The sequence below is a fragment of the Peromyscus californicus genome, unplaced genomic scaffold (assembly GCF_007827085.1).
Source record: "Peromyscus californicus insignis strain IS unplaced genomic scaffold, ASM782708v3 Scaffold_9__1_contigs__length_137607984, whole genome shotgun sequence".
NCBI classification, from domain to species: domain Eukaryota; kingdom Metazoa; phylum Chordata; class Mammalia; order Rodentia; family Cricetidae; genus Peromyscus; species Peromyscus californicus.
This window is the reverse complement of record NW_026294617.1, coordinates 79,807,064-79,830,819: the sequence shown is the minus strand read 5'-3', so window position 1 is coordinate 79,830,819 and position 23,756 is coordinate 79,807,064. Positions and strand designations below refer to the sequence as shown.

At 44.7% G+C, this 23,756-nt stretch overlaps 1 protein-coding gene across 4 annotated transcripts in view; it reads left to right on the top strand.

The window, feature by feature from the left end:
- Slc22a15 (solute carrier family 22 member 15) overlaps positions 1–23,756 on the top strand; it is a 60,019-nt gene that overhangs the window by 34,553 nt on the left and 1,710 nt on the right. For 3 of the 4 annotated variants that reach the window (XM_052732245.1, XM_052732243.1, XM_052732244.1), the window contains 6 exons: positions 504–719; positions 2,728–2,868; positions 5,092–5,177; positions 20,474–20,594; positions 21,152–21,224; positions 23,155–23,343. In XM_052732245.1, coding sequence (XP_052588205.1) covers positions 504–719; positions 2,728–2,868; positions 5,092–5,177; positions 20,474–20,594; positions 21,152–21,224; positions 23,155–23,343 — 826 coding nt within the window. Of the gene's footprint in view, positions 1–503; positions 720–2,727; positions 2,869–5,091; positions 5,178–20,473; positions 20,595–21,151; positions 21,229–23,154; positions 23,344–23,756 lie in introns of all 4 variants that reach the window. The other variant, XR_008216811.1, reaches the window with a different exon arrangement.

Below are 23,756 nucleotides of genomic sequence, written 5' to 3'. Positions count from 1 at the left end.
TCTTAAGTTCAGGACTATCCTGGGCTATGTAGCAAGTTTAAGGCCAACCTGTTCTACGTAGTGAGACCCCGTCCTTAGAAAAAGAAAAAGATGAAAACATGAAGCAAGGCTATGCCCACTGCTCTATTGTCTACCAGCCTTTAGTGGGGATTCAGAGCTGTGCCCGACCTGTGCTTTGTGAGGAATGTGCATCATTCAGCACTGTAGATTTGCCAGTCACTTACTGAAACTTACTTAAAAAGAAATGGAAATTATTTATCTCTATTAAAACAATATTTGAGATGCATGTTCTCAGTTCCAACGACTAAAGTAAGCCGCCATTTTCCATTGCCACAGTGTTGGGGTAGCCCCTTTGTCCTCTCTCCTGTGTCACAGGGAAGTCATATCTTAGGCTTGTGCTGAACTGAGCTGTGGTGAGGGAAGCCCCCTCCAGAGGCTGTTTGTCTCCGTCCTCTGCATGTGCACCCGTCTGAATATCCAGCCTTTAATGACATCTCTTTCAGATTCATTCCTGAATCCCCTCGTTGGTTATACTCCCAGGGTCGGCTGAGTGAGGCAGAAGAGGCTCTCTACTTCATCGCCAAGAGGAACCGCAAGCTCAAGTGCACGTTCTCACTAACACATCCGGCCAACAGGAGCTGCAGGGAAACCGGAAGCTTCCTGGATCTCTTCCGTTACCGGGTCCTCCTAGGACATACTCTGATCCTGATGTTCATCTGGTAATTCTGAGAGATGTTATGGAATCTTCAGTTTGAATGCTGACGGTCTCTTGATAGTCTGGTCCTTCCACAGGGCTGCAGAATGAGGTTGTTTTGTTAAAAACAAAACCAAACAAGGTCCCTGTCCCTCAGTGCTTTCTGTGTACCCCTCTGCTCTCTTGGAAATGTCATCTCTGGCACTGATGGGTTCCCAAGAGGTTGAAGGAATGGAGAAAACCACACATCAAGTCAGTAGATGGAGGGTTAACACTCTGAGCCTGATATTCAGTTGCTTAGTGTATTCCAGCCTACCCCTCAGAATGCGTCTGAGTTCCTATAAACTACATCCAGGATTCTAGCTGATGCCTTTTAAAGAATGAAGTTTCAGGGAGACAGTTGATGAGGCTCATGTCCTAGGGCGTACACAGTGAATGTCAAACATGGAGCTTGAGAGAACCTCTGAAAATCAAGCCCGCAGTGTAGTGCAGATCTGTGAATTGGAGGTTCTTACTAGTTAGAAGCAGATACTGAGTGCACAGGAACCCAGAGCTCTAGCCAGCTCTGAGTTTGCTCATCACATGGCCCATCAGCTGCTTTGGAGGAAGCACCTACTTGTTTTTTTATTTGTTTTTTTGATTTTTCAAGACAGGGTTTCTCTGTGTAGCTTTGCGCCTTTCCTGGAACTCGCTTGGTAGCCCAGGCTGGCCTCGAACTCACAGAGATCCGCCTGGCTCTGCCTCCCGAGTGCTGGGATTAAAGGCGTGCGCCACCACCGCCCGGCAGGAAGCACCTACTTGTAAAGCTGCTTTTTGTAGTATAAGGAAGTGAACCTGGGGCATTGTACATGTTAGGCCAATGTTCTACGGCTTTGCCTCTGAGCTGTCAGCGCTGAGCTGAGAGCCCACTGTAGCCTGCCCTTCACAGCCTAGGACACTTGGCCCGCTGTTGTGGTTTTTTGGCAGAAGGAAAAATAAAGTGTTCCCTTTGCCATTTGACCCCAGTACAGCTGCAACGTGCCAGGCTTTTTCTAGAGAAAGCAAAATGGAAGCAAATGAGGAACCTCTTTAGCAAGCACTGGCCATGTCAACTACAAAAGACAAACTCGTAGTGTTGGAAAGCCCAGGTAATCTATTGTTTAGGTAGGAACTTGTGGTCTTCATCTACTAGTAAAGGGCAGCCTTGTGGTCCTTAGAACTGTCTGTTCTGTGTTGGGATTTTACTACAGCAGCTTGCCAGACTCTGGTGTTCATCTTACCACTTCACTGCGATTTGGAGCTCCAGGTTGGTGCTTGGTTGAGCTGTGCTCATTCCCCCTGAAGAAGACAGTCATGTGTCTGGCCTAATACCAGAGCTAGCAGGTGCTCCCTAAGTGTGAATTTCAATGATGGTGTGCAGAAATGAGTTAATGTCTCTCAAGAGCCTCCTTCCCTATTGATCTTCTCAGAATTGCTGCTCTGCTGTGATCCTGGCCTTTTCTTCTCTAACCTTGTCTCTGTATTTATGTGTGCCTGCTGAGGACCTTGGATGGGAAATGACTAGGGCCATAGGGGGATGGAGAGCATGGCATTTGTGGCCTGCATATGACCTACCTGAGGATCCAGCCCATTCTCTAACCATCCCCTGTTGGCTTTGCCCATAGGAGGCTTAGTCCAGCCCTTCTGATAATATCAAAAGGCCACAGGCCAGTGTTCCCTAGATTGTTGAACTCAGTAAAGTAAGAATAAGGCCATTGTTTTCACTTCAGTGCAGAAATGCTTGAGGAGGCAAGAACAATGTCTTTCCTCAAGCAGGAACTGTCCATTCATTTGCTTTATATAACACATGGACATAAATCACTCCCAAAGCCCCAGCATGCCTTGTGTCTTGATAGGATGGAAGTTTAGATGAAGACAGAGAGCTCGGTGGGGGAGTCAAACTCTTATTTGCAGCAGAGGGTCTGATATTGACCTGGTACTATTAATCTCTCCTGGAAAATCCTGTTTCTGCCCCAGGACTTCTCTCACGGCTCAGTCCTTTGATCTCCATGCAGGTTCGTGTGCAGCTTGGTGTACTACGGCCTCACCCTGAGTGCGGGGGATCTAGGGGGCAGTATTTATGCCAACCTGGCTTTATCTGGCCTCATAGAGATTCCGTCCTACCCTCTCTGCATCTACCTGATTAACCAAAGATGGTGAGTATGGGTGATAATGAGGCATGCCATAGAGGCTGTGGATTGGAGCACACACACCTTCTTCCCATATGCACATTCCTACTTGTTATGAAATTTGTTTGTAGACAGTGTATGGCCAGCACTGTCCATCAGAGTTTCTCTCAGGCAAAATGCAGCTAAGCTCACTTTTTATTGTAGTAGTTCTTGAGTTTTGTGTATGTGAATGCTTATGCAGGCTTTAACTCAGTGTAAAAGGTACTACCATCTGAGAGGTGTTGAGTAGTCTATATAAATTCATAGGCCTGAACAATGTGCTTGTTAGCTCCATGTAGATAGAATCCCATCAACTCAGAATCCAGAAAGTCTTAGAAGCAGGAAGACAAAACCTGACAGAACTAGAAAGACTTCCTACCCCCTAAGAACTACTTCGAAGGGACAGAGTATACCCTGCTTTTGCTGCTTGTGAGCAAGGGAGTGGAATTCAAATGTTATCTTCTAGAGATCCACATCCTGGTCTGTTTACCCCTTCTGTTATTTGGTGAGCTAGGAACCAGTTGAGTTGTGCCAATTCTTACTGTCTAGACATTATCATTTCAACCCAAACTATAACATTGCACATCTCGATACTATTAATCAGGAAACCAAGGTTCCTTTGGGGTTATTTAGACTCATTAATAGAAGAATTTAGGAACGGACTTGGAAGGAAGCTTGAGGACAATTTTCTTTGCATTTGAAAGAAAAATAACAGGGCAGGCAGGCTGGAAATCCAGGCAGCAGGGAAAGATAGAACGCAGAGCCTTTTGAGGATAAGGAAACAGTGCTATCCAGAGTGCCAAGGAAAATATGCGCAGCCTTTGGCCAGTATCTGAAAAAGAGATGAAGGGAAGGATCAAGAAACAAACGCTAAGTGCCAACTTATCCCGGGCTCTTGTTTATTTTTAAAACGCGAAAAGTAAAACATGACTGACCATCGGAGTGGGCTAGTGAGCAGAAGGAAAAAGCCAGAAAAGCACTGGGCCATGTGCTGTAATATCCCGACTCTCCTGCCACACCTGTCAGCACGCTTCAGCTGAGAGTCCTGCAGCCAAATGCAGGACTCAGGTCAGCTGGAGGTTTTTCTCCCAGGCAGCATTGCGTTGCCTGGTCTGAGTCTTCTGCTAGTGACCATCACTGACTCTCCTCATGATCCCAGAAGTAGGCCAGCCATCACACTCGGCATGTCTGTAAGAGTACATCCACTTCTTTTGCAGCTACGGGTTCCTGTGTATACCTCTGATGGCCACTTCTAGCATCACCAGGAAGCTATTCATAGGAGTAGCCTTTGCCTAGGGCCTGCCTGTCATGGTCAGTGTCACTCAAAAGCCATTCCATGCTAGATGTTAAAAATAACCTGGAAATAGCTGTCGAAAAGACACCAGACCTTTCCTGCTTTCCGGCAGCTACTGCTACAAGGCAGGGCTGCAGTCTGAAGGGCACAAGTTCGATGCCTTTGGGGTCAAGTGGACTGGGGTTTCATTCTAGTCTGAGCCATGTGTTAGCTTTCTGACTTCAGTAAGTTCCCCCATCAAGTTTCCATTTATGATGATTTTAAAACCGGGAATCCTAAAATTACCCTGACAAAGTAGTTATCAGAATTACAAGTAAATACCGAAGTTCCTAGCAGAGGACCTGGTCTGTTGCTGTCCCTTGGAGAGTGGAGATTAATGTAGCATCTTTCTTCTAAGCCTAGACCTCTTATTTGGAAATTAAGGTGTGTAGTACATTTTACTTAAATAGAAACCACTAACAAGAGTTTTTCATGTTTATATTTCTAAAAGATTGAGACAAAGACAAATAAACGAAGAAGTATTGAAAACTTCCAAGCCCATAAGAGTCGGGGAACCGGAGACTAAAACCAGCTGTTGGACTCCATTCTCTTTACCAGGGTCGGTCTCTGGAAGATGGAGAGGGCAGCAGCACACGCTGCACTTTTGTTATTAGGACTGGGGAGGTAACAGGTGGCATGCACTGAAGACAGTCCTGCCACAGTGCACACTCTGGGAAACACATGATCGGATCCTACCATCTGCTGGATTCCCTTGTCATGCTTATGTATGTCCTGATCTGTCTCCCGACCGGGGGCTACATTTGCCACCCACTCAAAAAAAAAAATTAGGTCGAGGACACTTAAATAGGAATGCTGGCAGAAAGGGAGATGACTTTCTAAGATTCTTTAGAGAAACATGATTTCCTTCTATCATTTAGGTTTGGTCGGAAGCGGACACTAGCAGCATTTCTGTGCCTGGGAGGACTGGCCTGTCTTATTGTGATGTTTCTTCCTGAAAAAAAAGGTATGCCTTTCAAATTTCCGTGAGGACTTTGAACAGCGCTTTTATTACAATGAATCTCAATATAGAAAGGGATTACCATATGCCATGCTTCATTTCTTTGATTGAGTATTATTTAGCAATTGTGTGGTCTATAATGGGCCAGATTCTTTGCATTGCCTGAACCATTCTCTGGGTGAATAATGTGCTCGGAGGTGTGCTATTAATTCTTCAGGCTATTAAGCTACCATCTGGGGTGTCTGGGATGCAGCAGTGGTGATGTTAGAGTTGTTTACTTGATGATGGAGAAGGCCAAGGCCTCTTCTGCACTGAAAGAAACTCCTCCCAAGCTGTAAATGAAATCCCACACTCTAGCCAATCTCAAGCCTGGAGATTGGACACTGGTTCTCAAAGGTAACTTTGGAACCCCTAAATGTCTCCATCTGGTACCCCAAAGTTAATAATAGTAACAGCAACACCATAAGAGTAGCATTCACTGTCCATCACAGTGGTTGTGCTCTTGGTCATTTTCAAGTGTGAATAAGGGCCACTGAGATGACCCAGCTGGTAAAAGCCTTGCCACCAAGCTTTCTGACCTGAATTTGATCACTAGGACCTATATAACAGAGGTGAGGACAGTGCCCACAAGTTGTTCTGTGACTTCCACACACATGTTGTGGTACACACACATGCACACAGAAACAAATGGATGGACATAACTTAAAAAATAAAGTGCAAATAAAGTATATTTGTAAGAAGCTTTGGTATTTTTAGAATTCTTTAGCTTCATGGCACAACACAGCTTCAGAAGATGTTCCTTTGGGTGGTAATAGGGCTCAGTTGGTAGAGTACTTGTCTAGACTGCCTGAAGCCCTAGGTTCAATCCTCTGGACCATATGAAATTTAGGTATGGTAGCACATCTGTAATCACAGCACTTTGGAGATGAAGGCAGGTGGAGCAGATGTTCAAGACTATCGTTGGCTACATAAGTTTGAGGTCAGCCTGGATACATGAGACCCTATCTAAAAACAAGTGTCTCTTGGTCATCCCATTTAACACAGTTACCCCTACATAGGAATTCTTTAAGGCCACATATGGCAGTGTATGCTAGCAATTCCAGCACTCAGGAGACTGAAGCAGCCGGACCCCAAGTTTAAGGCCAACCTGGGCTATGCAGCAAACTGGAGGCAGGCCTGGGCTACATAGCAAGATACTCTCTCAACAATAAAAAGGAAGAGATTCTGTTACTATGTACTAGATACATAGGTACTTGCAAGTTTCCAAGCTGTTTTTGTTTCCTGTTCCTTTTCTGGTACTTGCACATGGGCAGCATGGCAGTTCCTGCACAGGGAGGTGTGGTTTTCAGGGAGGAGGGTCCAACAGCTTTGCTACAGGGCACATGGGCTGGAAATGCCCTCCGCTTTGTTTTAGAATTTTGATTGCTGTAGTATGGCTCTTGTGCTCTGCATGGGAATAATGGAGGTAGTCTGACATAAAGTTAGAAACTTCTGGAAACCATGAACTGCTCATTCCCCGTCAGAGCAGCCTGCACGCCAAGTGCCCCTCTGCAAGTTGCTGCTCCTCTAGGTTGAGTTGTTCCAGGTCTTCTCCGGAGCCTTCCAGGTTGCCTATACTTCTGACCCTCCAGTGTGCCGGCTCCACCGTCAGTCACCACCTGAGGGTCTGTGCTGTGAACCCCAGACTGTTCCTCAGCTCTAATAGTGATTCAGGCCAGGATTGTGCAACAGCTGGACAGCGATTGTTATCAACTCACGGAAACTGGAGAATTCAGGATATTTGCCCATCTCCTATCCTCTGCCAGTGCCAGCACCCTCATGGTGTTTGTCCAGGGCAAAAGAGAAAGGGCTTCCAATTGTGGTGGCTTTATGCTCAGCAGAGCTTGTTTTGTGTAGACAACCTGGGGGTGTAGTTTTCTACCAAAGCTGTCATAGTCTGTGCATCATCTCAGAGAGCAAAGCTGTGTCTCATCCCACCTCTGGAAGCCAGGCCAAGATATATCTTCTTTCCCCCTCTTACTTCTTTGCACATTCAGGTATCCCACCTCTAGGACTCTGCACAGGACCCTTCCTGACACACACACGAGCGATCTTCTTTCCAGATTAGCCACCCCTCTTCATCTCCATCTGTCCTGAGAGCTTCTGGATCTGTCTGTGGGTTGTGCCCCTTGGTGGACATGGCTTGAGACACAGTGAAGCGATGTTTTCCATGGGCTCAGGAAATATAACACAGATGTTATGCTTAGAAAAAGTGGACACCCTGTCAATTTTTCAAGATTGCCTAGGAAAGAAATTCTCTAATGTCCCTTAGTAAATGATTTCAATTTTTAATAACCATGACTGCTAGAGTGATCCTCTCCCACAACGCTGAGTCCATTTCCTTTCATTTGATTCATCACTAGAGGTAGAGAACAGATGGCCAACTTCTTGTGCATAATCCTTGCTATTCTTTCTGGAATCCTCTCTGAGCCTAAAAAATTCTTTAACTATTCATATTTACCCTTTAAAATGTTTTGTTTGGTTTCTTTTAAATCTGTTTTTCAGAGTTTTAAACTATAGGTTATGACAGTTCCGACAAGCATGTATTAAGAGAAAGACCCCAGGGTTTCTATTAGCAGCAGCTCCTGTGAGCTTGAAGACCACTCTGCTCCACTGTGTTCTGGTCATTTCCTGGACATTTCCCCACTGCGCATTCCACGCCCGCATTCTCTCCTTTCTGCCAACTCAGGTGCCCTTTACCCACTGGCTTCTTTTTAGCATCTGCATATGATTGTGCCTCTCAGTTTAGGGGCATTCGTGGATACTGTGACAATATATCTCTAGGAGACACCGAAAATAAGCTAAAGACCAGATGTTTAGTATCTTGCAGCCTGTGGTTTATAATTATACGTTGACTATCCCTAATCCAAAAAGCTGATTGTAAGATGAATCTTAGAAGGTCTTTTTAATAAAAAACCCGGAGCCAGATATTGGGGTGAAAACTGAGAGATCAGAGAAACAGAACAAGCCACAGTCAACCTCACCTCGCCAATCCTCAGCCGATACTGTTTTCCTGGATCCTCAGACTGAAAGCCTCTGAGTCCTCACCCCTGAGGGTCTCAGTTGAACTGCTGCTAAAATGCTTCTAGTTCCTGGTCCTCACACCTTATATACCTTTCTGCTTTCTGCTTCCTGCCATCACTTCCTGGGATTAAAGGTGTGTGTCCTTTCCAAGCAAAGACATGAGATCTCAAGTGCTGGGATTAAAGGTGTGTGTGCTACCATGCCTGGCTCTATTTCCAGTGTAGCCTTGAACTCACAGAGACCCAGATGGATCTCTGCCTCCTGAGTGATAGGATTAGGGTGTGTGCCACCACTGTCTGGCCTCTGTGTCTAATTTAGTGGCTGGCTCTGTCCTCTGATCCCCAGATAAGTTTTATTTGTTAGAGCACAAATAAAACATCACCACGGCTGATATCTAAAATGTTCCAAAATCCAAAAACTTCCAACACTGAGAATTTTGAGCACTAACACATATGATGTCCCACATGGAAGATTCCACTCTTGACCTCATGTGATGACTCACAGCACTGAAAGTATTGTATGAAATTACTTACTGGTTATGTGTGTCCAGTGTTTAAAAATCACAAATAGATTTCCAGCTTAGGCTTGGGTCCTATCCTCAAGACACTTCACTATGTGCAAATATTCCTGAATCTCCCCAAACCAGAAACACATCTGGACCAGGCCCTTGATCAAAAGGCCCCTCAGCCTGTGTTAGAGAGATGCTTCCTATCCATATGTGTTCTCTTACTGGTTGGCCTCCCGGTAAAACTCTCCTCTAGGAATATTAGCAGGGGCCACTTACAATTGTGCACAGATTGGTCAGCAGGCATTTCACTTGGTCTATATTCTTGCTTGGAGGAGGGTCCTGATTAATCTTACAGTATTAGTTGCCATTTATGGAGTGTTGACTAAGTGCTGTATTCTCCATAAACAGTAGGTCATTATGTGTCACTTGTCACATAATGAAACTATCAGACTGCTCAGATAGTATGTCCAGCTTTATAACAAGGGGCTGGAATTTCAGGCCTTCCTGACTCACAGCTGCAGCCTGTGCTCTCGTGGAGATGCCTTGACCCACGTAATTACAAATGGGGAAGCTGTGGTGTCTGAGCATGAACACTGTGTGACTAGGGCCAGTTCTTACTCTGCAGTGGCAGGCCTGGTGGGGAGTGGAGGTAGCACGGACCACCTGTAGGTGAGGCTCACAGCAGCTGTGGGCTCTCGGGAAGATCTGAGCATGTCCAGAGCAGCAGCGTTGCAGTTGAAGAGTGTGCTTCAACTCTCCAGAGTGGCCAGCGTGTTGCAGCTTCCTCAGACTTGTCTGCCCATCTCTGTCCTAACTTCTCCATCATCTGTGGATCCAAGATCCTGTCCATGACCCGGCCCTCTTCCTGGCCTCGGAAAGCTGGAAACCTAGTGAGGAAACGTAGTGGTGCAGAAGTGATGAACAGCGCTTCCTCGGGAGACCTGACAAGCGCTGCAGCCATGATAGTAAGGGAGCAGCTGTCTTCCCACGCAACTAGAAAATCCATAAACAGCTATAGCATGCACATTAAAGCATCCCTGTTTAGCCATCAGACAGCAGGCTGCATAGGACAGTGGTCCCTGGAAAGGGAGACTGACAAAGGTTGGCTGCAAGAGGGTCCTTGCTCAGGATCTCCAGGACACAGGGCAGAGAGGAGGTGCAGCAAATCTTGGCAACTTACTGAATCAAAGAAGTAAATAGTAAGCATGGCTAGAAGTTGCTAGGCAACAATACTGAGAGATAGTAGGGTGGCTACAAGTTGCTGGGCAAAAGTATTAAGAGGAGTAAAATACAGAGAGGAAGACCTTCAGGGATCTTCAGAAAAATCCCCCATGCTCTGTGTAGGCAATGGAGGACAGTCCCAAGGACAGGAGAAAACGACTAGACAAGAGTGGGGAGGAGTGACATGAATGGGGAGGACTGCCAGGCAAGAGTGAAGAGGGTCATGAGATAGGACTGGATAGCATCACCAGACAGGGGTGGGGAAGGTCATGAGATAGGACTGGAGAGGACCACCAGACAGGAGAGGGAGGGTCATGAGATAGGACTGGAGAGGACCACCAGACAGGGGTGGGGAGGGTCATGAGATAGGACTGGGGAGGACCACCAGACAGGAGTGGGGTGGGTCATGAGATAGGACTGGGGAGGACCACCAGACAGGGGTGGGGTGGGTCATGAGATAGGACTGGGGAGGACCACCAGACAGGGGTGGGGAGGGTCATGAGATAGGACTGGGGAGGACCACCAGACAGGAGAGGGTCATGAGATAGGACTGGGGAGGACCACCAGACAGGAGAGGGTCATGAGATAGGACTGGGGAGGACCACCAGACAGGAGAGGGTCATGAGATAGGACTGGGGAGGACCACCAGACAGGAGAGGGTCATGAGATAGGACTGGGGAGGACCACCAGACAGGAGAGGGTCATGAGATAGGACTGGGGAGGACCACCAGACAGGAGAGGGGAGGGTCATGAGATAGGACTGGGGAGGACCACCAGACAGGAGAGGGGAGGGTCATGAGATAGGACTGGGGAGGACCACCAGACAGGAGAGGGGAGGGTCATGAATTTGGACTAGGAAGGACTAACAGACTGGAGAGGGAGGATCACCAGCCAGGAGTAAGGAGGACAAGGAAACACAAGTGGGCAGGACCCCCAGCCAGGAGTGGGGAAGTCATCTGACAATAGCAGGCAGAGCCATCCCTAGAACCCGGGGCCATCAGTGCTTTGTGCATTCTTTAGCTAGACATTAAGCATTAGAGGAGACAGCCTGGACCAAAATAGCCCAAAGTGAAAGGCTGTTTGCCCTAAGAGTGCTCAACACAAGCACTGCAGGACCAGCTGGTTCTGAGTAACTGAGCTGTATCACAGCGAAAAGTCAAAGTAGCGTTTAGAAGACACTAACGGAGCTCGGCACCTGCCGGGGAGCTGTCACGCATGGCTTTCAGTCAGAATTTCCAGGCACACATGTAAGCAGGAGAAAACCTCCACACGAGGAGAGAAATCTGCAGAAACAGCCCAGCAGTTCGCAGGTGATAGAGCTCAGAGGCCAGAACATCCATGCAGCTGCTGTGACTTGTGTGCTTAAGTAGACCAATGTCAAAGCAGTTACTGTGACTACGTCCTGTGTGTGTAAGTAGCCAAAAGCCTAAACAGCTACTGTAACTATGTTCCGTGTATTTAAGTAGACAAGTCCAAGCAGCTGCTACAGCCAAGTTCCGTGTGCCTAAGTAGACAGAAGTATACTTGGAAGGAGCAGAAGACAAGGCCATGAAGAAGACGTGCACAGAAAATCCGAAGAGGAGCCTGCAGCACACAAAAGCAATAGTGATGTGGCCAACAGCAGACTGGATACGACAGAAGAAGAGATCCGAGGATCACAGACACAGCAAAAGAAACTTCACCATGGAACTCAATTCAAATCCAAACAAATGGAATAAAATCCAACAGAGCATCAGTGAGTTGTGGGAAAATATCAAGTGGCCTGACATGTAACTATGATCTCAGGAAAAAATATTATCTGCAAGAACAATAACTAAAAGCTTCCTAAGTTGATAGAACTTTAAACACATGATTGAAGAGTGGCCAGTTAATGACCATGTAAGTATCCTACATGTGTGTGCCTCTCACAAAACATTCAGAGTACCCAAAGCAAAACTGTGCAGAGCTTAGACTTGCTCCTTCACTAGCTGAGGCAGTGATTGAAAAAGTAGAAAATGAGCCACAAGCAGCATAACAGCTGATTTGTCCACACTTTACCCTATGGCAAGGGAACGTGACTTCCATTCAATGAGCCACAGAACGTCTGTGGTGAGATGCCCTAGTCTGGGCCATGAAGCATAAATGAATAAAATTCAAAGGATTGAAGACTTATAAAAGTACTGCTTTACCAGAATAGAATTAAACTAAAAATTAACTAAAAAAAGATATCTGGAAAATCCTCAAACATTTGAATACTAAACAATACTCTTTTAAAGACACATGGGTTAAATAAAATAACAAAGGAAGTTAGATATTTTAGTTAAACTATAAATTAAATATGCAATATTAAAACTCATGACATGTAGAAAAAGAGAAGCTTAGGTATCAACATTTATACAATTATCAGTGATCAAGAGAACAAATTAGTAATCTCAACTTCTGTTTCTAGAAGATAAACTTTCAAAAGGAAAGCCAAGGTAAACAGAAGGCAAGCGTAAGAATGAAATTTATAAATGTAAAAGAAAAAGGAATGAAAACAGAGAAATGATAGAGGAAATCAAGGAAATCAAAAGCCTGTTGTTTAAGACCAATTAAAGTTAATAACCCTCCAAAGTAATAAAAAATACGGAGACATGGATCACAAATATCAGAAATGAAAGTGGAACCATCACTAAAGAAACTTTAGGCGTTAATGAGAAAACGTTGTGAATATTCTTACACTAGTAAATCCAAGTTAGGTACAGTCTTTAGAGAAACAAACCAAGAAAGCGTAAGTGAAAGCAAGCAGATGACCTTTGCAGCCTTTTGTCTGTGGGAGAAATTGAATGTGTGGTTAGAAACATTCCCACAGAGAGCTGCAAGCCGGGATGACTTTGCTCCTGGGTCTATAAAACTCGAAAAGAAGTAGAAATTCCAGTTCACATGATTTCCCAGCAATTCACATTGGACCAGCAATTACCCTGAGGCCTAAGCCAAACAAAAGCAAGCTTTACCCTCAAATACAAGCACTCATCAGTGTTATTCACCATATTAAGAATCCAGAAAGAAAAAGAAGTTACATGATAATTCAGTACAAGCAGAAAAGGCGCTTTTTAGAGTTCAGCACCCATCCACTATAAAAAACATTAGCAGCTGGAAGCAGAAGGGAATTTCTGTAGCTTGACAAGTAGAATCAAGGGAAAAATCTCTAGCCAATCCTTCATTTACCACCGAAAGAGGGAATAATACTCACTATGATCAGGATGTCCATTCTCTGGCACATTGTCAAGAACATAGCAGTAAATGCAGTAAGAGAGTGAGAAGAAAGGAAAGGGACCAGAGCTGACAGAGTGAAACAATAGAGGACTCTGAACAATAAACAAAAGACTAATAGAATTAATAAATGAGGGCTGGCAAGAAGGGTCAACCAGCAAAGGTGCTGGCTGCCAAGCCTGGTGACTTGAGTTCAGTCCCTGGAACCCACACTCTGAAAGGAGAGGACCAAACCCACAGAGGTAGCCTCTGACGACCACACACATGCCATGCTACACACATGCCATGCTACACATACACATACACACATGCCATGCTACACACAGAGATACACACACAGGTAAAAAAATGTAAAATTTTAAAAATAAATAAATGAGCTGGTCAGAATCATATGACATAGTTTTATTTCTATATATTATTAGCAAATAATCTAACATGCAATTAAATAATGGTACTGGTAATAAAATTTAGAAATTTTTAGAGATAAAATTTCTATAGCATATATAACATTAAAAACCATGAAAGGTTGCTAGGAGGGACTAAAGAGGGCTGGATAATTGAATTGGCAATAGTAATGTTCACAGATAAGGAGATCACCATGCTCAAAGGTTAGAACTTACTTAAGTCCTCATCTCTTACCAAACTGATTTATCTTTAGCACAATCTCAAATGTCCAGGAAGATTATTTTATTCATAGAATAAATTTGGGCAAAAAACATTATGAACACTCAAAGAATTCTAGACTAGCCAAAATAATTAATATCAAGAAAAACAAAGTTGGAGAATTTATCTGCTTTTAACTTATTATACAGTTATAGTAATCAAGATAGTGGTTATTGATAGGATAGATCAGGGGGAAAATTGAATATTAAAAAGAACCACAGCTGTGAACGAAAGAAGTCATATCATATGCAGTAATAAGCTCAAAATGGGTGCCAGGCCTTGTAGCCAGATGAATCTTTCTCGCCCGCCAGTACCTGAATAACCAGTCAGAGGCTTAATATTAATAACAAACCTTTTGGTCTATATCTCAGGCTTATTGCTAGCTAGCTCTTACATCTTAAATTAACCCATTTCTGTTCATCTATGTTTTGCCACATGTCATGTGGCTTTACCTGTATTCCGTTACATCTTGATCCCCTGGCAGCTCACAGCGTCTGCCCTGACTCCACCTTTCTTCTCCCAGTATCCTTGTTTGGATTTCTCACCAGGTTCTTATCCAAAACAGCTTTATTAACCAATTAGCAACACATAGTCACAGCGTACAGAAAGACCATCCCACAGCACTTCCCCTTTTCTGTCTAATCAAAAAGAAAGATTTTAACTTTAACATAATAAAATTACATATAACAAAACAGTTATCAAGCAAGAATTAGAGTTATGACATCTAATCTATTTATATTTGGCAAAATTAAAGAAAATATCTGATCATCTATCCTATCTTTGTGAGTCTAAAATTTTACATCTAATTTATCTTGTATTATAACTAAGGAAAACTATAATTATAACTATTTAGTCTGAAACTACCCAACTTCTCAAAGAGTAGACAAGAGAGCAGAGTAGTGACTGGGTTCAAAATTTCTTTTCCTTCTTTTAAAAAAGATACTTTTAGTCCTTTTAAAAATGAATCCATTTACTTATTTTACGTGTATGAATGTTTTATCTGCATGTTTGTCTGTGTACCATGTGCATGCCTAGTGCCCAAGGAGACCAGCAATGGGTTTTGGATCCCTAGGGACTGGAATTACAGACAGTTGTGAGCTACCATGAGGTGCTGGAAATAGAACCTGGGTCCTCTGGAATAGCAGCCAGTGCTCTTAACCACTGACCCACCTCTCCAGCCAGTCAAAGATCTATTAACTAATACACAAGAAGCACTAAAAGGAAAAAAGTATAACCTACTTGATCAAAACACAGACTTTGGCTTTATAAAAGATTCTTACCAGTGATGGTGTCACATGGTTTTAATTCTAGCACTTGGGAGGCAGAGGCAGGCAGATCTGTTAGGCAGAGTGTTAGGCCAGCCTGGTCTACAGAGCGAGTCCCAGGGCAGCCAGTGTTACATGGTGAGACCCTGTCTCAAAAACAACCAAACGAACAAAGAGACTGTATTGGGCCAGGTTGTGGCTCAGTTGATAGAGTGCTTGCCTAGCACACACAAAACCCTGGGTTTAATCCCCCAATACCCAACACCACGTAAAAACCAAGTGTGGTGGTGCACACCTGTAATCCCAGCACTTGGGAGGTGGAGGCAGGAGGATCAGAAGTTCAAGGTCATCTTCAGCTATATAGTAAGTTCAGGGTTAGCCCTGGGGTACATGCAGTCTTGTCACAAACAAACAAAATGAACAAATGATAGCAAAAAGTTTCTGTTGCCAGGTGTAATGATGTGTGCCTGCAGTCGTAGCTGTTTAGAGGCTGAGGAGCTCAGGGCCAACTAAGGGAGACAGGTCTCTTCAAACAAAGGAAAAGCATCCTTAAAGAGATGAAAAGTAACGCACAGGCCAAGAGGAAATACTTGTAAAAAATGCATAATTAAGGATCGAATCCAAAATAAGGAAAGGAATCTTAAAACTCAGTAATAACAACAACAACAACAAAAATATTTAAGCAGATAATTCTCCCCAAAGTTGTTAGAATGGCAAATGAGCATGGAAAGAGATGTTTAAACCCACCAGACATTAGGAAAATGACAGCTCTGTGCTGAGATACCAGTATACACATCAGAACAGCCAAAACTGGGGAACATAGCTGATCACAATGAGGGCTGCGGGTGTCAAGCTCCAGCTGCCCTAGACAGTGCCACAGACACCCACTTAAAGTGGAGCACGGGGAACCAAGGCTCTCCTGCAAGTGCTCAGGATGTGACGACACTGGACCCCAGCTGGAAGGAGCCCATGCCACCAGCTGATGTGACCAGATAAGCTTCTGTTATCCACCCACGCAGGATCTTACTCAACAGTAACATGTGACCTGTGACTCACACAGCATGAGAGCCTCTCGTTATGCTGAGTGAAAGAAGTCAGACATGAAAGTCCACAAGTATTGGTTCATTCAGGTGGAGTTCTAGAAAAGGTGAGACTATGGTGACAGCATTATGCTTTGTTCTGTTTTTCGTTTTTTTGTTTTGTTGTGTTTTATTTTTAAAGAAACAAATTTGGGCTAGCAAGATGACTCAGCAGGTTGCCATAGAGCCTGGTAACTCCAAGTTCAGTCCCCATGACCCACATTGTAGAACGAGAGACCAACTCCCAAAAGTTGTCCTCCAACCTCCACACATGCCCAGGCACATGTGTGTGTACACACACACACACACACAAACACACACACCCCAAATAAATAAATGTAATAAAAGACAAATGGGCTTGGTGTGTGACTGTAGCAAAGTACGTTCCTGAGACCCTGGGTTCAGTGTTCAGAACCAGGACAAGAAAAGGCAAAGGTAAAGCAAAGCAGCTGTGTCTGCCTGTTGTATTATACTTCAGGACATAGAGCTGTCTTACTGTTTATAAACATGAACAGCTGAACATCTGCTTGTAGAGAGCTGGGTATATTGGTGCACATCTGTAATCCCAGTACTCGGGAGGAGGAGAGGAGACCACCAGGAGTTCAAGGTCAACTTTGGCTACATAGCAAGTTCAAGGACAGCCTGGCCTACCCATAACCACGGCTGTCTCACAACACAGCAAAATAAAACAAATTTGCTTATGATCATCCACTGGAAGAAGAGAATGACTGAGCCGATGTTTTTATTTGGAACCAATAGACTATTGTTTGAGCCAGGAGTTCAGGGCCAACCTGGGCAACCGAGGGAACATGAGTCTCTTAAAACAAAACACCCTCAACGGAAAAAAAGTAAGGCACTGACTAGAAGAAAAGATTTGTAAAATATATAAATGATGAAAGATCGAATCAAAAATAGAAATGGATCTTACAACTCAATAATAAATGGACAAAAGAGACTTTTATGCTGATGGCCCCAAAAGGGCTTCTGAAAGTCCTGAAAATGCAGTCCTTCAAAGTTGCATTGTTGGAGATAAGTTATGACCTTGTGGAGTTCGGTACATGGAAAGATACAAGTGTTATGCAAATCCACTTTTTTAAAAAACATAACTTCATTTTAATTTTCCCTTTAAATCGCTTGCTTTTTTCCCAAACAACACTTTGACCATTCACTGGTAATGACTGGTAATGTAGGACAAGAAGGCAAGGGACCAGCTCAGTGGCTGCAGAGCCTTCTGGAACAAAGCCAGCAGCCCAGCAGCTGCACAAGCAGGACTCTTAACAAAGAAAGCTGTCTGCTGTTGACATAAACTGTCTTGGGGGAGAGGTGGATTCCCCCCAAGAGGTGACTGCAGGTGTGCTGGCAAGAGCGCAGGAGAGAAGGTTCAGGCTGCAGATGGGGTGGCTTTGGCCTGTGGCCAGCGCCAGTCTCCCCAGATGAGCTCTGGCTGGAGGTGTCTTCCACCTCCCATGGGAGTCCTCGTGCAGCTTTGGACCCTGTGGGGGTTAGACGGCAGTCTCTGTGTCCTCCATGTGAATTTAAATTTCCAGATGGCAATCTTCAGTCCTGTTAGTAAAGATGTAGGGTGCCTCCATGTGGTTTTAAAAGATGCCACTGTGCATTGGGCTGGGTGCTACCAAAAGCCATTTGCAGTCAAAAGTCAACATCCCTCAAGAGGAATAAGAGATATTTTATTCTTGAGCCAAATATAAAAATGACCACAGTATAGGAACCTATATAGATTCAGGGAACCCAGGATAACATGTTCCATTAGGGAAGCAGTCACATAGGCTTTTACTAGTCACAGAATAAAGAAGTAACAATTGCATCTACTATTTGCATTTGTGGGGGATCACAGGGAAATGGGTTACAACAAAGTGATTAAAACAACGACAATTTTTTTACAGGTTTCAGATGCTCTCTGGTGACATTCTTGTCTATGGAGTTGGTAGAAGACATTGGTCCACTAGAATACATTTCAAAGACTTTTCTTTATAGTCCAGAGATATAAGAATCAAACATAGGGGTGGGGAATGAGTGACTGGTAAGGGCACTAAAGAAAGATTGGACTGTGCATCTGTACCGTTCTAACTCTGCATAATTACAAAGTTCTAACCTGTTGTTCACAACCTGTAGAGGCTTCAGCACGGGCATCTTGCTTGTTTGTTTTCTGGGAACTTCAGTTTACACAAACAATTACACATTTTTGTTTTAATCAGTGCTACTCGGTACCTTTTCCTGACTCAGTTTTCTAGAAAATAGTGATGAGGCTCATGTGTCCTCATTATTGGTTTAAATGGAGAAATGACTAATCTCACTAAATTGTTACCAGAAGTGAGATCTAGTGATCTCAGAATCCTAGAAACATACATACCTTGGAGCAAATGCTGGGAGGCATGGCTTGTCTTCTAGAAAGACCTTGTAGCTTCAGTGTGGACTGCTTACCCTAGCAAAGATCATTCCCAACTGCCTCGGCAGCATTGAATGCAGCCCACGTGGTTTTAAGATGGTGTGGCCTGATGACACCATGTTAGGGTAGATGGAGCTCGGTCCCACAGTTAAGCAAGAGGGGATCAAGGTTTTAGATGTGTGATATGCCCTCCTCGCTGGCGGCTGAGGCAGCATGAACACAGATTCTTCCCACCACGTTCGTGCAAGTTGGAGTCCCAATGCCTTTTAGCTCAACAGACACTTGGTAATCAACCATGTCCCCTAGCCTACAAGGAACCCTGGGAGTCAGACGGTGTACATAAGACGCCAAGCTTGGCATGAAATACTAAGGTGAAATATGTTTTTGGTGAACAGTAGGAAAGTGAGTAAGGACAAGAGAGTGCCTGAGGCATGCGATCCATGGACTGGAAAGTAGAGGCAGTGGCAGGCCCAGGAGGAGTGGCCATCTCAGTGAGACGTGAAGGGAAGAGGGGCTCACGTCAACCACATAGTCCCAAGGAAGGGAGAGGTCTTCTGTTTGTCAGAAATGTCAAGCGAGAAGAGAGAGGCGATGACATTGGTGATTAGGACAGTGCTGCTGGTCTTCACGCGTGTGACGTGTGACGGTGAGGAGAGAGGAAGGCAGCTGGCTGGGCCGGAGTGCTGGGAGTCAGGGGAAGTGCAGTGCGGATTCGACAGCGACAGGAGGGGACACAGAGAGCGTGAGAATTGCCGCCTGCTCACAAGGAGAAAATTGCTGTTTTTAAGGCAGAGGTGTGTGGGTTTTTGAAGGGGAGACATTCAGTATATTTGACAGGCAACAACCATAGAATCCCAGTTAATAAAGGAAAGAATTAGGATAATCGATAATATTTTAGTAAGGAAGCAAAACTGGAATATTTTTGCATTTTATATAAATAGAGTAAGAAATTCAAATCTAATTACCGATTAATAACCCAAACAAGAAATCGAGGAGAAGAAAGATTAGACGTTTTTCCAAATTTCTTTCATCTTTTGTTCTCTACAGAGCACTGTCATTTTTTCTCTCAAAAATTTAATGAGGTTATTCCTGAACTCAGTGGAATACTTCTGTGGTTTAGATTTTGAATATCCCACCAAAACCCATATGCTCACAATTTGGGCTCCAAGTATAGGTACTGTTAAGGATGTGAGGACTGATGGGAGGAAGTGAGGTCAGTGAGAAACATACCCTGGAAGGGAACATTAAGACCCTGGCCTCCTTGTCCTCCCTTGCTTCCTGGCCACCATGAGGTGAACAGGTTGGCCCATCACACACTTTGACCTCCCTTCAGGGTTAAAGCACAAGGCTAACTAGCCATGGAGAAACCCACAAGGCTAACCAGCCATGGAGAAACCTCTAGAATCCTGAACCCAAGTAAACCTTCTCTCTTAAGCTGATTGCCCCAGCCATTTATTGCAGTGAAGGAAAGCTAGCAAACGCAAATACCAGGTATGAGAACTACGGATAAAGAGGTCAGGGGGATAGAGAGACCTGTGGCAAGCATGCTTACTGCCTGTCAGCACAGAAGTAAGTATTCAGGGCCTCTTGTGAACGAGTGAGGGTCCCATGCTCCTGAATGACAGTCAGTGTGTCAAACCACAGGGATAGCCAAGACATTGAGAAAGCAGTGTGTGTGTGTGTGTGTGTGTGTGTGTGTGTGTGTGTGTGTGTGTGTGTGTGTGTGTGTGTGTGTTGGGCAGAACCTGAGGGTGGTGTGTTTGTGGAGATGAAGATGAGAGCTTCTTGCTCCTTGGCAGTGAAATGTGTCATCTGAAGGACCTGTTCCTACTGTCGTCTTCACCAGTGTTGTCTGTCCTCCTCAGACACAGGTGTGTTTGCGGTGGTCAACAGCCGCTCCTTGTCCCTGCTGGGGAAGCTGACGATCAGTGCAGCCTTCAACATTGTTTACATCTACACCTCTGAGCTGTACCCCACTGTCATCAGGTATGGGGCTTTGTTGACTGTGCTCCTGTGGGCAGAGATGGCCTTCCCTACTTTGCATGGGCATGTGTCAGTCACGAGAGCGTTTAGTCACCTTTTAATTTAGTCACTGTTCTATCACTGTGAAGAGACACTGTGATGAAGGCAATAAAAACAAATATTAATCTTTAAAAAATAAATCTGTTTCTGCTGGGTATGGTGGCTCATATCTTGAATTCCAGGAGTTGGGGGCAGAGACAAGAGGATTGCCACAGTTCAAGACCAGCCAGGGTCACCCCAACAAGACTTGTTTTTTAAATAAAAGTCCATTTTCTTATCCTCATGAGTCACATTTCAAGGACTGAGAAGCCTCATGTGTCCAGTGACTTCGTATATGGTGGCAATCCAGAACTCTTTGGTCTCACAGAAAGGTCTAGTAGGCAACACTGTACCTTCTACTTAGGAATTATTTACCATTTTGAGCTTATTGTATTCTTGCAACCCAGAATATTTAAACTGTCCCCCTGAAACTTAAAGCTTTGTATTTAATTAGTTAATTTGTTTTTTCTCATGCCTTCCAGGAACGTTGGCCTTGGAGCGTGTTCCATGTTCTCCCGAGTGGGCGGGATCCTTGCCCCCTTCATACCCTCACTGGTTGGTTTGTACCTCCTGGTTCTGTTCTTCCTGCTTCTCTGCTTTGGAACTCATGTGTGCTTTTGTGTAGAAAGAGGTAATGAACAGGTTCAACCAAGATCAGCTGCACAAACGTGAATCCTGCGCCTTTTCGATGAGGAGCCCAGTGTTCTGTCAGGTGGATGGACTGGGCATTTTCCCCTGGCGGGTCTGGCTTTTTGTTCATCTGGACTCTATAGGGTCTGATGATCCCAGCAGGCCCTGTCCACAGACATTCCGAAGTCAGTTAATTAGTTTTTATGGTCTTGTATGGCGTGCTGGTTCTATCCTAGCCCTTTGCATATGTTGCTGCATGTAACCGTCACAGCAGCTGCAAGAGGGAGGCATTGCCATCAGCTCCACAGTGCTTTAGAAGCAGGTTGTATATGTGCTCACCACTGCAGAGAAAACTGGAGAAGCACACCTAGCAGCATGCATGCCTCTGTCTTCTTTGGCATTTTGGGATCAGGAGAAACAAGTGACCATTTTCAAATCCTTGCAGCCTTAAATGCTCAAGCTCTGTGAAAGCCCTGGGCCCATGCAGCTCTCTTCTTGATTTCGCTAGGTAGAGGACAGACATGAGCCGTGGAGCTGGGAAGGGTCCTCCAGATAACCCAAGCCCTTCTTGTGAAGCCTGATGAGCTATTAGAGAACCCAGCTTTTGTGATAAAGGCTGTTTCTAAAATAGCAACCAGCCTTATCCCTGGGACAATAAATGTCTCAACTGATAGACAGTCATGAGATCAATCACGAGACCTTGAGCTGTCTCAGAAAGGAGTCAGACATGTGGTAACCAAGAGCACTACAGCTGCATCATGCTTTTCTGGCTTCTGAGGGTCAGAATGTCCCTTTGTTGTTGAGAGTCCTTGGGGCTGCAGATGAGGTTTTCCTGCTACGTCAATAACTAAGGGTCCAGGGCACGTCCCCATTTACACTAACAAAGAGTCCGAATCCTAAAACGTTTATGAAAGAGACTGGAGAAATGGTTCGGTGGTTTAGAGCGTGCCTGCTGTTGTCGAGAACCCTGGCTTGATCCCTGCACCCATGTCAGGCAGCTCCCAACCTAGAACATCCGGGGATCCGACACTGCCGTGGGCACCAGGACATCCGTACACATACCCTCATATGCACAATTAAAAATCCCAAAATATTTTTAAAACATTATGTCACAATATGTTATTATATAGTAAAATAGCGTTAAGATATTACTTATACTGTGGTTTTGACACCACCTCTGAGGGCTTTTCTAGAAGATCTTGAGAAGAAATAACCTAAAAGGTAGAGCCAACCCATTGTGGCTGGGAGCCTGTGCATTGCAAGAAAACATTGACTTACTGTGAGAATACCTTTGGAATCTCTGAAGCAATTGCTGGTAGCACCATATTCCACTCAAATAGTTTAAAACTCTGGGTCATACGACTTTTTATTTCAGTTTCTACTCCTTTAATCTTAGGCCTGTCAGTAGTAATGTTATGATACATTTGACAGCTTTCAAGTTTATCAGCAAATAGTCCAGAGTCTCCCTCCTTGAAGAGAACATGGAGCTCACCACAGCAGACTTCTCCTTCGAGCGGAAGCTGCACTCCAGAGTTCCTGTGAACTCTGCCTGTGTAGGCCTCCCAAGCTCACAGATGGCCATGACTGTGCCTTGCCTGAGATGGTTGGTCCAAGACATTTAGTCCATATTCTCATGCAACCCTCAACTCACTTGGATCCATCTCTGCACGTATGAGGAAACATTCTATGACTTCCCGGGATAACTGTCTTAGAACCATGGTGTGTGGTGTAGTCTAGTGGGAAGGTGCTGAGTAGACGATTAAAAAAAAAGCAGTTCTTGGTCACAGGACTGCTGATATCACCTGCCAAGGAACTGATAGGTTTGTTTGTTTTCATCCACTCCCTGTACCCACAGAAGGACCTGCAGTGGTCCCTGCCCTTCATCGTGTTTGGAACCACCGGCCTGACCTCAGGCATCCTGAGCCTGCTATTGCCAGAGACTCTGAACAGCCCCTTGCTGGAGACATTTTCTGACCTTCAGATGTACTCGTACAGGAGGTTAGGGGAGGAAGCCTTGTCTCTACAGACTTTGGATCCTCCACAGGTATAGAGACACTTGTAATCATCTGGGTCTTCCACTTGAGCAAAGAGAGTTTTTGAAAACAAAACAGAACATAAAGTTCAGACTGAAAATAGAATGGAAAACAAAGATGAATTGAACAGCAGATGATTTATAGCAAAATAGAGCTGGTAATGGACTCATTAGCTTTCTGAGAACACTCTATGGACAGTTCCTTAGGAAAGCAGATGTCATGAAGATACATTTGTTGGGGCTGGGGTATAGTTCAGTTGGCAGAGTTTTGTGTTAAATTCATGAGGTGCTCTGAGATCTGATCCCCAGAACCACCTAAAACTGGGAGTGCTGGTACACCCCTGTAAACCCAGCATTTGGGAGGTAGAGGCAGCTACATAGCAAATTGGAGGGTAGCTTGATCTATGTGAGACCCTTTCTCAAAA